We start from the raw sequence: 14,589 nt of genomic DNA, 5'->3' as shown, positions 1-14,589 counted from the left end.
GCTTGCTTCCCAGAGCCAGGAATCCTGCCTCCTCCCCTGCTTCTAAAACTTACTTCCTGATCCTGCCTTACCTGCGTGCTCGACTTGTCTGAAGCGTTCTTTGTCACTGCCTCTTCGGTACTCCCGCCTTTTTGCTAAAAAAGGAGGAAAGAAGAAAAAATCCATTATCCACAAAAACAAATGTTCCTCTCCTGGGTCTTCAGTACTAAGCTGAGGACTAAACCTATTTCTCATCAAATCTGGTAGTTTTTTATCACTCCCATCAGAAAGCCCAACCAAACCCTAATGCTCCCAAAGACAAGTCATTTACCTGTCTGCCCCAATTTCTTCAAATGTTTAAAAAAAAAAAAAAAAAAAAGATGAAAATAACAGCACCTAGCTCTCACAACTACTGTAAGGATCAAATGAGATAATATTTGTAAAGCATTCAGCAGAGTGCCAGCTCATAGTAAGTACTTAAAAAATGCTACCTCCTCTTCCATTCTCAATAAAGCTAAGTCTATCTTTAATTGAGTCAATTATTCCAGAAGTGAATTCTTGTTCCAGAGCAGAAGCAAGAGCCCCACAGGCCTAAGCTGGAATGGATACCGGTGTTCTGGAAGCCCTGGGTGTTGAAACTTTGGCGCAGTCCCACAGAGATTCAGGAAGAGTTCTGGGTGACCCCAGGCACATCATGGAACACTCCATGAAGGGAAGATCAGCATACTTGTGTTAGCTTTTTCACAACATCGTTCTAAGGGCAGTGCTTTGCAAGCCTTCAAGTAGCTCAGAAACGTGAGAATTTGTATTCTCTTTGAGCTAACTACATGTCTCCCCAGCAGCAACAGCATCCTAATGATTATTCATGTTCTGCCCCCATAGAAGGAAAACAGCCCTTGCTCCCCAAGGCACATACTCACAGTTTCAGTACGGCAGGTCATCACAGCGGCCACGGTCTTCTCCCCACTGGTACCAAAGTTCACCAGAGCAGTCTGGAATACAAGAGAGGGTCAATCACTAAATAACAATCATAGGTACCCGAGCCAATAACTGTGGCAGAATGGCACCTCTTTAAGAAGGCCTGAAGTTTTCCAAGAAGGTACATTTAGGCCTAAAGTTGGAGGAGCCTCCAGGCCTTTTTCATGGTGCCCTGGAAGCCCTGTATGAAGGTAGTCAGAGCCCCAGATGCTTGCTTCCCAGAGCCAGGAATCCTGCCTCCTCCCCTGCTTCTAAAACTTACTGCCTGACCCAAAGTCAGAAGCCCAAATCCCGGCGTCCTAGCACCTATGAAAGGTCAAAATAAAGCTCTCAATGTTGGAGAAATTAGCTCCTGGATCAGCAAGAATCATGCATTTATATAGTTTCTTCACAACCCAAAAGGTTCTATAGTTATTTCCGTCTTCCAAGAGGATGCTGAAGGAGAATCACCTTCTGCTCCCAAGGCTAATATCCCAAACCAGTTCATGCTGACTTCAGGGACATGTCACTGACTGGGAGCCTCAGGAAAATTGTCTTTCTGATATTAGAGGCCCCAAAGCTGAGGTCCCTTGAGCTGACTCCCCAGGAGTCCCAGGATTTCTTACCTGTGGGAAACTTCGGAGGAGACCCAGGCCTTCCGGGCGGTGCTGCAGCAGAGCAAAATGGCTGGGGGTCAGCTGCAAGAAGAACTGTGGCCTGGAGGCACTTGTGGGACTGGGCTGGGTAGGCAGGATCCAGGGCTGGAAACCTTGGCCAAATTCTAGCTCAAGGGCCTGAGAGACAGGAAGAAGAAGTGGAGCAGCAGCAGACAAGGGTCCGTCACCATACCCTTGCAGGGGTCAGTCAGCAGGCAGTGCGAGGCCCTAGGAGCAGCTCAGGAGGGGTAGGGCCCAATCCAAATCAGGCTGCCCAAGGAGAGGCAGGCAACACATATACCCATGCTCCATGAATAATGAAGCCTGACAAAAGCTTGAAGCTCCTTGGATGCTTCCAATCTCCAGAAGCAGATGGGGGTCAGCCCTGGGGAGAGTGACAAGTGATTCTCTGCGGCCTGAGTCTCAGAGAAGCCTTCTGTTCTCTCCTCCTCCCCAAAGGCCAGGCCTCCACAGGGAGTAAGAAGGCAGGGAGATTCTGGCCTCTCTCACCTGCAGTGGGGTTCTTTTCATCTCCTCTTCTGTCTCCAGGGCCAAAGTAAAAAGGGAACGGGTGCCTGGGTCAGGGCACACCAGCACAGCCTTGCCCACCACACCACAAACACCACTTAAGCTCTTCAGCCACGGCGCAGACACCCTGACCTGGGGGACAAGACAGAAGAGGAGAATGTTAGGCTCCACTCCAACACCTTGGCCATATTTTAGATGAAGACACATAGATCCTAGTTGTGGTTAGTTTTTTGGCCGGTCCTGGTATTTCACTGGTGTAAAACTCCTGCCCATGGAAACTGGCACCTGTTCCACAAATTACAGTCTCAGAGGTTAAGGATCTTGTCTCTGGATCCATGAAGGAGATGGAAGGCAAGCCCAGGGATCGCAAAATCATCAGGTGTGATTTCCCCCAATCAACTGCTCTACAGGGGTCTCTTGGATTAACTCTACATTGCTGTGCCCTATTCTTCTGGAGGAAAAAGATTTTACACTTCCATGGGGGGACCACCATCCCAAACCTTCTTATGTCCCTCTCTGGCTGGATGTAAAATCCTTTATTTGGTTACTATCAGAAAGAACAAATTTGATGTAATCCCTGACATTTGAGTCAGGTACTACTGAATTCCTTCAGTGCCTCATCATGGCATAAAGGTGACCCTCATGGACCCTACCACTCTGTGAAAGAGGAGGAGGACGGGCGGTCCCAGTCCAGGCTGACAGCCTCAGCACAGTTGGGGATGGTATCCGAGACCCAGTCCAGTGAAAGCATGGCCAGCTCCCCAGACACTGAAGGAAGATGAAACTCAAAGCCACAGCAGCTCTCCAAAGGCCCACTACCTGAGCTGGCAGAGGCAGGATCTAGCCTAGTGAAATATCAGATCCTCCAAGCACTAAACTGTTATGCTATTATTCCCCAGAGCTCTCTCTAGTACAGGGGAAAGAGTCTTGTGTAAGTCTTCAAGCCCTGATTCTGACCCTCACTAACAAGGTGATGTTGGGCAAGTCATCTCTCTGAACTACAGTTTCTTCTGTAAAATGAAGGTACAGAGGCATTGTTGCCTATGCACAGCCTCTGCCAGAATTAGGAAGTCCTGGACTGGCCCCACTTGTGATGTGTACTGTGGACCCGAAGCAACTAAGCCTTTGTGGCTCTAAGCTGCAGAGAAGCTGCCAGTCTGCACCAGTGCTGGGAGTTTCACCACCAACAGTTCTTTCCATCAGCAAAGGGAAGAAACCCAAAGAAAAAAAGGAAAGAACTGAATCTTCCACCCAGCAGGGGAGCTGGAAGGAAACTTTTGCAAATTCTGAAGTAACCCATAAATGTGAATGATTCGTACTCCTTTGGGCGCATCTTTCTCTGTGTTTGCGTGGATGTGCCTAAAGGGCAGAGGCTGGTTCTCTACAACTCCTTCTGAATTAGTCTGCCCAGCATAACACCCTTCACCTGTCCAGCTAGATTAGCTCTCCTCCCCCACCCTGTAGGATGAAAATAGCTGGGACGTTCCCTCCCAACCAGTCCTGATGCCCAGTATGGGACGTACCTGCTGAACCATCTCACCATCTTCCACGTGAAAGGTCACAACATTCACGTGACTGTTGGGAACAACCCCCAGGACCCACAACACTCCAGTGCCATATGAATACACCATCTGATACTGAACGCTCTCACTGAAAGAGGAGAAAGAGGGCAGCAGACAACAGGTTCAGCCTCAGGACCCTGAGCTGGTCATCCCATGTCTGCAGCCACAATCCCCACCACCACCAAGATAAGCTCCAGGGATCCCAATCTCCCCACGGCTGCCTCCCCGGTGCTATTCTTTTCAAGTCTCTTTTTCAATGGCAAAATCTTTGAGAATCCCCTCGGCCCTCCTCTACACCCATGCTGTTCCAATCTTATGTTAAAATAGTCCCTTCAATTCAGCAGACTAAGCAAGCTGGGAACCCAGTCTATCAATGGACAACCATAAGTGAGTTAACTCTCCCGCTCTAAACTTTCCCTCCCCACAAAGTGACCTCCAGGTTCAACCAAATCCCATGGGCACAAACCTAGACAAGGTCAGACATTAAATTCTGAACTTGAGATGGCCCCACAATGAATCTCTTGGATCTTTGGTAGGAATGAAGCAATGGAAAGGTCTTTGAGAATTATGAAAATATAACAGTCACAAGCGGGTCAGAGTTCAAGTCCCCACCTCTTTGGAAGCTGTTCCATCCACTTCTGGTGTCCATTGGATAGGTAATGAAGAGTGAGAGTGGTCTTCTTCAGCACGGCCACATATTTCACCACATCTTGCAAGCCCACCAGGCTGGCCATCTGAAAACTGAACATAGGGAAGAATAGGAGAGATCTGTACAGGGCTCAATCTGAGGGAGGCCACCTGAGGGCCAACCATTTCCTCCTGCCTCTCTCTAAGAAGGAACCTCCACAATATCTGAATCTAATCCAATTACTCCCATCACCTCCTAGAGCCATACTACAGCAAGAGACCCAGGTCCATCACTATGAGGCAAGCCAGGACTGCTGCCATTCACATTGCTGCTTTCTTTCTAACAACCTCTGCTTGTAGCTTTTTTTTCTCAACCCAATCTCTTTACCCATTAAAATGTTTCACTGCACTAGTAAAGCAGAAGCCAAAAGAAGCATGCAATTCCACATCAACAACTAAGGAGTAATCCAGAGAAACTCCCGTGGTGTTAATTTTGTTTTAGCAAGCAAGACAAAACAAAATTAGCCCAACTTCCATGATAAAAAGAAGGGAATGCAAATACAAATACTCAAGTGGCTTACAGATCTGAAATTCTAAAATGTAGATGACTTCACCCTGTGTCTGTCTACCTATATTATTCTGAAGCTTGGCCTCCTAATGAGACAAGCCAGTTGTAAGGACCAGCCCTAATATATTCTGGCTGTGTGAGCACAGACAAGTCCCTTACCTCCTCAAAGGCCACTTGTTCATTTATAAGTAAGGAAGGACAGAAATTATACAACCTTTCTTACTGGGATGTAGAAGATAAGAATCTGTAAAGCTAAAAGTACTAATTAAATTTCAGTTATTATTATTAAAGAACCACTTGAGTATTATAGTAGAATAAAACAGTATCAAGGACAGAACTTTGCACACAGTAGGTATTCAATATTCTTAATAAATGAAATGTATAGTTGGGTTACCCCAACATTAGGCACTGAGAACTGAATGTACAGTGTGCTAATTTCTAGAGTTTCTGGGTATTTAAGAGGTTAATGGAATGTCCAATCACACCTGTATTTTGGTGAGTTGCAACCAACATTGTCTCAAGCAAAATGAAACAGCATTTCCCTACCTGCCAGAATCCAAGGACATCTCCCAGTTCAAGCCCCCAATGTTGGTCTCCCAGGAGCGCAAGATCCGGCCCCCATTGGATACAGTGAGTGCATCTGGAGAAGAAAAGACCAAAATTATCCCTATGATAATATCCCTCTGCAACTCAGCAGTCTCCTAAAGTCTTGAGAATGCCCTCTCTGATGAAACCTAGCAGTTAATATAAGGGTACTTTGTCTTTTCTCCAATACAAACTGCCAAAGAGGAAACAAATATATGGGGACAAGGAGACATTTCCCTGTAGAAAACAAATAACATCTCTGCTTACCTTGACCATGAAGAAGCATGGCATCAATAATTCCTTCTTGAGTACCCTTGTCTACATGGCGCCACACTAAAAAGCAAGAGAGAAAAACTGGTCTCAGGAATGGAATAGAGGGAACTCGGAGCTTGGGAATGACAAGCATCAGGACAGAGAACTTTATCTATAAAGTAGTTCCTACTGAAGTCAGAGATGGGGAAATGAGAGCAGAGGCTAGTGAGGTGATAAGCGATTTTTCCACATTTGCAAAATGAGAATGTCGATATAAACCAAACTAACTGGAATATGGGAGAAGTCATAATTGATGATCACTATCTAGAATATGAAAAATCAATACCCAAATAAATCAAGGGAGCCTATAAAGCTTAAGAGTGAAAACAGTTCCTTAAGGCAGATGCGTGCAAGACACGGATGGCATCTCAGCTTACATTCAGGACTTAGAATAAGGTCTGATATACAAAGGAACAAACCCCAAAGGCTGACTACAAGGCCATATTAAATATCTGTTCAAACATATCAATTATGGAGGAAAAATACAGAGCAGACATATCTTCTGGAAAATCTATCTGGACACTGGGTACCAAGATGATGGCAGTTCAACGCTAGGGGGATTAAAACCTGAGAAGATCACTCACAGATGGCACCTGTACGGGAATTCAATGCTGCAATCACATTCTCCTCAGTAGCCACAACCATCTTCTTAGATCCGGGGGCACATTCTAAGGAGGCAAACTTGAGTTTCCCTATATACTGTTGCCTCCTGAATATGGGAAGATGGAGGAAAGCAAGAACTCAGTTAATATTACATAAATTATTTTCAAAAAAGTTAGAACAATACAAATGCAAAGTGTTATATACTTAATTACTGAATCTAGGGATATGATCAATGGCTCCTGAAGAGATTTGTTTCTAAACAAGTTAGAAAGAAATAGTATATGTTCAAGAAGAAAAGAAATTAAAAGACTCTCTCCAGGCCTTCATTTTATCATTTTTGGGAGGAGAGAAAGAAGCTCTAAGATCCTGTTCAGAACTATGAGACGAAGGGAGCATAGTGTAACAGGGAGCATAGTGTAATGAATATTGAAACAAGGAATATTGAGTCTAATCACTCATTAACTATATGAAGGCTTGTACGTTACCTCATGTCTCTGAATCTGTTTCTATATATATAAAACAGGCATGATTTTTACACCATGATTTTTGTAAAGGAAATACTTTAGAAATAATAAAGCATTATTATCAACTTATATAATTACTTTATGCCTTTAGCAAAGAGAATTTTAAGGGAATAACTTTTAGATAAGATCTCCAAAGTACCACATGAGAACTGACGGCACAGAACAGCATTAGGGAAAAATTGATCCCATCTCAGTGATTCCATGTATAGAATTGGGTATGCTGGCTAATATTAAAGAAGAGATAAAAGTATTGCCCTCAACAAGCCTCCAATCTAACAACTCTACTCTTATTGTCACTGAATTCTAAGAGAAAAAAATTCCCCAAAGACTCTCAAGAGAGCTTTGTTATATAATTAAAATTTTTTTGGGGGGGTTATAAGATTAACAATTACCAATATAAACATTTCAATATAACAAAAACAAACCAAAAAAAAGATAGTAAACTGTGAAGTTGAGAGAGTGGTTTTTACAAGAGCATATTAAATTTAACATGGGGGCAATATTGTTTTCTTCTGTGGATTTTACTGTTTTGAGGGGGGAAAAAAGATGTTTTTCTCTCTCTATCACAAACTTACTCTCTCCTATAAGTAGAAGTCCTCCTTTGTAACAGGAAAGAACAGTCAAGCAAAAGAAAGGAATCCCCTTTATGAAGTCATCAACAATGGACTAGCTTTTACTGCCTTCCCTTTCAGCACACAAAAGAACAGCTGGCTTGACAAAGCAAAACTCAAACAATCATCCTGTTTCCTAGAGAATGCCCTCATTAATACCCAATTACCATTTCCAATCAGATGACTGCTTAAGCTATCTATATAAAACTCAAGTATCTTATGAGTATATATAAGTATATAACCCAAGTACCTCATGAGACAGAATCCCGCCAGGGACCTACTAGCTATTCCTTTGAGGACAAGAATGAAATAAAGAGATGGCAGGACAAGGGCTGCCATGTGCCCCGAGATCACAAACTGTAAAGGCCAGGCAAGAATCCGGAAATGTTGGCCAATTGGATTTTGATGACAATACTAATTGGGTCAGCACCTTGCTCAGTTAAATGTAACTGACCCTACAAATGTAAGCAATAGAAAGGCCACATAATATGGATCTATTTGAAACCCTCATGATAATCAGTTTGATATAATAGAATGAGTGGCCTGCCTTCCAAAAAATTAATCTGATATACCAGCAGCCAGAAACATTTCAGTGCACATGGTACTGCCCACCAAAGTAGACAAACTACAAGTGTGCATGAAATAGATTCAAGAAATGAATGTTCTTATCATTTGCTAATACTATATCATAACAAAAGTATAAGAAATATCTTCATCTCTACACCCACATTGACGGTTGTCTTTAATTCTCAAAGACAACCAAGAAGACATCACCATGTTGGAGTCAAGGGACAGTGTGTCTGGCCGTGGCTGACAAGCTCAGAAGGCCCTACCACAGGGTGGGCACAAATAGTTCATAAGCACATTTGAGAGGAGAGGTCTCTAAATTTGCCCATTTCAAGATTTTTTTGAGTTACTCAAAGTTTGCTTTGATACCATCCTTGATGGGTCTGTGCCAGCATCTCCCATGTCATGTAAATGATTCCAAAGTTCTTCAGAGAGACCTTGAGAGTGTCCTTGTGTCAATCTTTCTGACCTCCATGTGAACACTTTTCCTGTGTAAGTTCTCCATAAAATAGTCTTCCAGGCAAAAATACATTTGGCATTAGAACATATTGGGCAGCCGATCAGAATTGCACATTCTGCAGCAGAGTTTGGATCCTTGGCAATTTAGCTAAAGAAAGGACCACAGTGTCTGTACCTTATCCTGCCAGGTGATCTTCAGAATTTTCCTAAGACAATTCAAATGGAAGTCTAGAGACCTTCAATTTGGTAAACAGTCTAACTACTTCTGCTCTCCCACACTTTCTTTCAGAGCCCCAGCTCTGAGCTAGCTATGGTAATGCATATGTCAAATTCATCATCTATGTGCACATCTCTTCAAAGTATACTGCCAAAGAAACTGGAAACTGAGTGGATGCCCATCAGTTGAAGAATGGCTGAATGAGCTCTGGCATATGAATGTTATATTACTGTTCTGCAAGAAATGATCAGCAGGATGATTTCAGAAAGGCCTGGAGAGACTGACATGAACTGATGCTGAGTGAAGTGAGTAGAACCAGGAGATCATTGTACACATCAACAAGACTGTATGATGATCAATTCTGATGGACGTGGCTCTTTTCAACAATGAAATTTTTAAGGACAATTTCAATGGTCTTGTGATGAAGAAGAGGACTGTGGAAACCGAGTGTGGATCACAACATAGCAGTTTCACTGTTTTGTTGTTTACTTGCATTTTGTTTTCTTTCTCATTTTTTTCCTTTTGGATCTGATTTTTCTTGTTTGCAAGATAATTGTATAAATATGCATACCTATATTGGATTTAACATATATTGAATTACTTGCCATATAGGGGAAGGGGGTTAGGGAAAGGAGGGAAAAGTTTGGAACACAAGGTTTTGCAAGGATCAATGTTGAAAAATCATCAATGCATATATTTGGAAAATAAAAAGCTTTAATAAAAAACAAGAAAGAAAAGGAAGTCTCCTGCCAAGATAAATTAATTTATCTACAGCATTCAATATTTCTCCATTTGCACCAATGGTTCCACATATGGATAGTGTGATGTTGGCTGATAGAGTGTTGTTGATGTTGGTGTTAACAGTTAGGCCAAAATTAAGTGGCTAAGAAACCCACACTTTCTTGCATCTTCATCTCAGAAGCTGCACTGAATGCATAATCAAAATTCTAGATGAGTTAAAAGTAGATATTGAGAAAGTACTTAAATCTGAAGAGGGGGAAAAAATGAAGGCACTAAAAATTTCACAATACAAACTCCAGAACTGCTACTAAGATGACAAAAAGTAATGTTACCAAAGAAAATTAGAAAAGCTGAGGTTAAGAAGATTTTTCTATTATTATAGATTATGCAATGAAGTGATGGAAATTGCAGCATATCACTATAGGCTGCAAAAAGGTAGCAGCTACTAAATACCTAGAAAGACACAATCAGGGAGCCAGACACATTTACCAGAAGTTTGCTGATGTTTATAAACTAATAAATGACAAATTCTTCATATTATATGATGCCCCAAAACATCATTGAGAATTAGACAAATAAAGTACACTAAAAGTAAAGTAGCATTACAGAAAGAAGTGTTGCCCACAAGTATCCAGCCATAACAGTGATCAATAAAAATCTAATATTTTTAAATACCTATTATCTTGAACACTCATACTTCCAAATTACAAGGAATGAAAAAACTTCAAAATATCAATTTTAACAGTGTGGAAAGAGGATGAGATACAAGTTATCCTGTCATCATATCAGCTATCAAAGGTGTCCCAAAGATACTTTCAATGAATTTACAAAAGATAAGTGGATACCCCAATTCTCTTTTTCAATTACCAAGAAAAAGGGAAAGATTTTATCCACTTGAATGAGTCTAAAACCATTAAAAATAAAATAGTAGGTTAGCATCTTGTTCTTAAAACTACTCTAACTGAACCCCATCAGAAAAGAGAAGAATAAAATGACTTGTAATAATAGATATTTACATTTTAATTTTAAGGTTTGCAAAGCATTGTATTTTATCTATTTTCTTTTCTTTTTTAATTTAATAGTATTTTATTTTTCCAAATACATATAAAGATAGCTTTCAACATTCATTTTTGTGATCTTCGGAGTTCCAAATTTTTTCTCCCTCCCTTCCCTACATCCTCCCTCAAGAAAGTAAGCAATCTGATGTAAGTTATACATATGCAATCATTTTGAACATATTAATCATGTTATGAAAGATAAATCAGAACAAAAGGGAAAAAAATCACAAGAAAGAAAAAGCAAATAAATTTTTTGAAAGGTGAAAACACTATGCTTCAATCTGAATTCAGTCTCCATAATTCCCTCTCTGGATGCAGATAGCATTTTCCAGCCCAAGTCTATTAGAATTGTCTTGAACCAATGTATTGTTGAGAAAAGTTAAGTCTTTCATAGTTAATCATCACATACTATGATGCTAACTATGTATAATGTTCTCCTAGTTCTGCTCACTTCACTCAACGTCAGTTCATGTAAGTCTTTCCAGGCTTTTCTGTAATCATCCTGCTGATTGTTTCTTACAGAACAATAATATTCTGTTACATTTATATGCCATAACTTATTCAGTCATTCCCCAATTAATGGGCATCTATCAATTTCCAATTCCTTGCCACCACAAAAAGAGCTACTACTAATATCTTTGCATATGTGTGTTCTTTCCTCTTTTTGTATGATCTCTTTGGGATACGAATCCAAAAGAGACACTGCAAGATCAAAGGCTATGCACAGTTTGATAGCCCTTTGGACATAGTTCCAAATTGTCCTCCAAAGTGGCTAGATCAAATCCACCAACAACGAATTAGTGTTCCAGTTTTCCCACTTTCATCATTATCTTTTCTTGTCTGTTGGAATCTTTACAAAGTGTTAAGTCATTAGAGTTGATAGAGACAATAATTATCTAATTTAGCTAGGTTCAGTATGATTGATCTGATCCTCCGGGAGATGTTATGGGCCAGAACTTGAAACAAGGTACTAAGTACAACTGATAGAAACAATGCTTGTGTTCACACCTTTAGAGAGTCATAAAAGCAAGAAGTATTTAAGTACTCATTGGAGTTCACAAGTATGGGAGATTCACAAAAGTTAACTTTGTAACTTTGTGAATTCACACCTCCCTTGAAGCTCTTAGGGCCAGAGAGCACACTGGGAGATATCCCACAATCCCACTCTCAGAGAAGGAACATAAATAGCACTTCAGGGAGCCAGTCAAAGAAGTTACTTGGGAACATTCCCAGGAGTCAGAGAGGAGCACTCTGGGACAAACACAGAGCACTCTGGGAGACTGAGAGTCGGAAGCCCTCTCTCGGAGGCAAGACAGATTCACCTTGGTGCTGGCTAGAGGCTGAAGAAAGCAAAGGTAAAGGACAAGATGCAAGACCTCTTGGAACCAAACAGAGAGATAGGCCTCTAAGAAAGCTAACCGAGCTATTTTGGAGGAAGAAATAAAGATCTGAACTTTTATCACCTGGCTGCGTTTTGAGGTAATTATTACTTTTAACTGAAACTAAGGCTGCCTCCAGAAAACCTCCCCAAGAAACCTCTCTCCCAGGGAGAATTATTACTATTTTAAAGAAGAAAAACACAACACCTGTCACTTTATTCAATAAGTGTCAGGTGGTACCTCAGAGTGGTTTTTTATTTCATTTACTTGCATGATTTCAAATGATCTTCAAAGTTGTCCTAGGAGTTGGTGAGAGTTATATCCACTTTACAGATAAGGAAACCGAGACTCAAAGGCAGAACAAAAGTCTCTTTTGCTCCAAGTCCATCACTCTTCTCATTATCCCATATCTTTTTTGTAGGCCTCAGTTTCTCAACCTATAAAATGGGGAGGACAATCTTTTCTTGCTAAATAAATAAAAAAAACTAAATATTCTGTATTTCTATTCTGAAGTTTTGTATTGAACTTCAATATATTATTTTGGCTTTCTTCTGAGACTTATGTCTTCCCAAGACTTAGTAGATAGTGTTCAGAAGTTGCTATGACCAAAAAATTCATCATCCTGCAACCAAAGGATTTCTAGCTTGAAAGGACTTGTTAGTCAAAGACTTGTCAGTCAGCTTGAAAGGACTTATCAAGAGTCAAAAGAACATATACAATAACCATATGTACAAGACCATGTACAAGAATGTACATGAAAAGGGCACTAAAAGAAACCTAAATTCTGAAAAGTCATAATGAGTTATTTTAGTCATGGAGAAACATAAAATGAAATCTATTTCCTGCTCTCAGAAGAGCAGTGACCTATTTAGGAAGAATAGGACTCCTCATTTCTGCTCTGGCTGTACAACCCTGGGATTTCTCTGAATTTTCTTCCATGTTCCCTCTCCACCCCAACTCCTATTCCATTTCCAGATTCCTGTGGTATGCATTCTTCCCCATTATATTTTAAATTCTTTCATATTTTATATCCTCAGCTCTTAGCATGTTACCTGGCACATAACAGGAGCTTAATAAATCTTTATTGATTATATATACAAAGTGAGATGGGTTCACAGTATAATGTTTCTGTTTAACTATTTTTCTTTATTTTAAGAGTTAAATTCTGCAATAAGAGTAGAAAAGAAGTGTTATCCAGAAATGACATCCATGTAAAAAATAAAGGTATTACAGGAACCCAGAAAAATCAAAGATGTGATAGATGACCAACTGCATCACAACACTACAAACTTAAAGTATAGACCAAGATCATACCCTAAAAAGCTTATTATTAAGTAAATGGGAGGCAATATAGTAATTTCTGAATCAGTTATATGTAATAACACCACTCATTCATTAGTACAAAGCTCAAAACCAATATCAGATTAAAAGATTAAAAATGAAAACATTATTAAACAGTCCAGACGTTATCAAACAAGCTACTGATGCCAAAAAAATAGGAAGTAAAGGAAACCACAATGATATAAACCAAGATGATTTCTTAGAGAAGTTTAAGGAACTTCTTTAACTAATTAAAGAAATCACAAGGAGGCCAAAAAGCTGAGATGTTTTTGGTAAACATCTATAGGTTTGGGATGTTTCCTGTCATCTTTACTTGGTTGGAATAATTCTTAATCTAGGACCCACGAAATTTTTTTAAAAAATATTTTTATAAATCTATTCTAACATAGTTTGATTCTTTGTAATTTTACATATCTTGCTAAGCACAAATACATGGGGCAACAATAGTGTAGGATAGAAACTCATTTGCAAAATATTATGAAAGAATATGGTGTGTGAAAGATTTCAAGTCGACTTGCTTCATGAAAGAGGAGAAAAGTAATAGAGAGTAAAGTGTTCAGAAAGCTTGGAGAGAGACCCAACAAAGTCAAGAATACCTAAAGATTCTTTAGAAACAAAAGAAAAAGCTCACAACTTTTATGGAAATGTGTTTTACATGACTACATTTGTAAAACCTATGTCAAATTGTTTACCTTCTCAATATGGAGGGGAAGAAAGGAAGGAATAGAATTTAGAATTCAAAAGTTGACATTTATTTTTATATTTTATTTTAAATGGGAAAAAATATAAAATGTTTAAAAGTGTCAGTATTCCCATAACAAACCATTTAATACCTGTCTCCAGTATGCCATATAAGAAAGCAAAAGTGACATCACAGAAAACAAATGCAGGAAGAGTGGCTAAAGCAGACCAAGCAGAACCAGAAGAAATCTGTGCTGGGGGTGACAGGAGTTTTGAGAGCTAAACTTCAGAATGTGAAAAAGAAGACAGGAAATGAATGAGAAAAAATCATGGACAGATAGCCTAACTTTGCAGATAAGGTTGCTGATAAGGCTGCAATAACTAGCAACCTTCACACCTTTTTCATGGTTACACTACTATTTTTGAGAATTATTATTTTTTTTGAGGGCATTCTTGATGACAATAGGAAAAAGAATAAGGAAGACTTTCACAAGCCATTTTCTACAGCAAACAACAACTTCATAAATGACTGACAGGTACACAGAACACGAGATTCTATTGTGTTTACTATTTCTTGATATTAAAAAAGGCACTGAATTTAGTAGGGATAAAATGCAGCCATAAGGGTTCTCCA

At 39.9% G+C, this 14,589-nt stretch overlaps 1 protein-coding gene across 2 annotated transcripts in view; it reads right to left on the bottom strand.

The window, feature by feature from the left end:
• EMC1 (ER membrane protein complex subunit 1) overlaps positions 1-14,589 on the bottom strand; it is a 30,447-nt gene that overhangs the window by 14,304 nt on the left and 1,554 nt on the right. For both annotated transcript variants that reach the window (XM_031962740.1, XM_031962741.1), the window contains exons 2-10: positions 6,359-6,483; positions 5,730-5,795; positions 5,424-5,517; positions 4,295-4,423; positions 3,644-3,770; positions 2,103-2,252; positions 1,563-1,730; positions 900-971; positions 72-134 (exon numbers count right to left, since the gene is read on the bottom strand). In XM_031962740.1, coding sequence (XP_031818600.1) covers positions 72-134; positions 900-971; positions 1,563-1,730; positions 2,103-2,252; positions 3,644-3,770; positions 4,295-4,423; positions 5,424-5,517; positions 5,730-5,795; positions 6,359-6,483 — 994 coding nt within the window. The remainder of the gene's footprint in view (positions 1-71; positions 135-899; positions 972-1,562; positions 1,731-2,102; positions 2,253-3,643; positions 3,771-4,294; positions 4,424-5,423; positions 5,518-5,729; positions 5,796-6,358; positions 6,484-14,589) is intronic.

The sequence above is a fragment of the Sarcophilus harrisii genome, chromosome 3 (assembly GCF_902635505.1).
Source record: "Sarcophilus harrisii chromosome 3, mSarHar1.11, whole genome shotgun sequence".
Taxonomy (NCBI): Eukaryota; Metazoa; Chordata; class Mammalia; order Dasyuromorphia; family Dasyuridae; genus Sarcophilus; species Sarcophilus harrisii.
The sequence above is the reverse complement of the archived record's forward strand: the minus strand, read 5'-3'. Positions and strand labels throughout refer to the sequence as shown.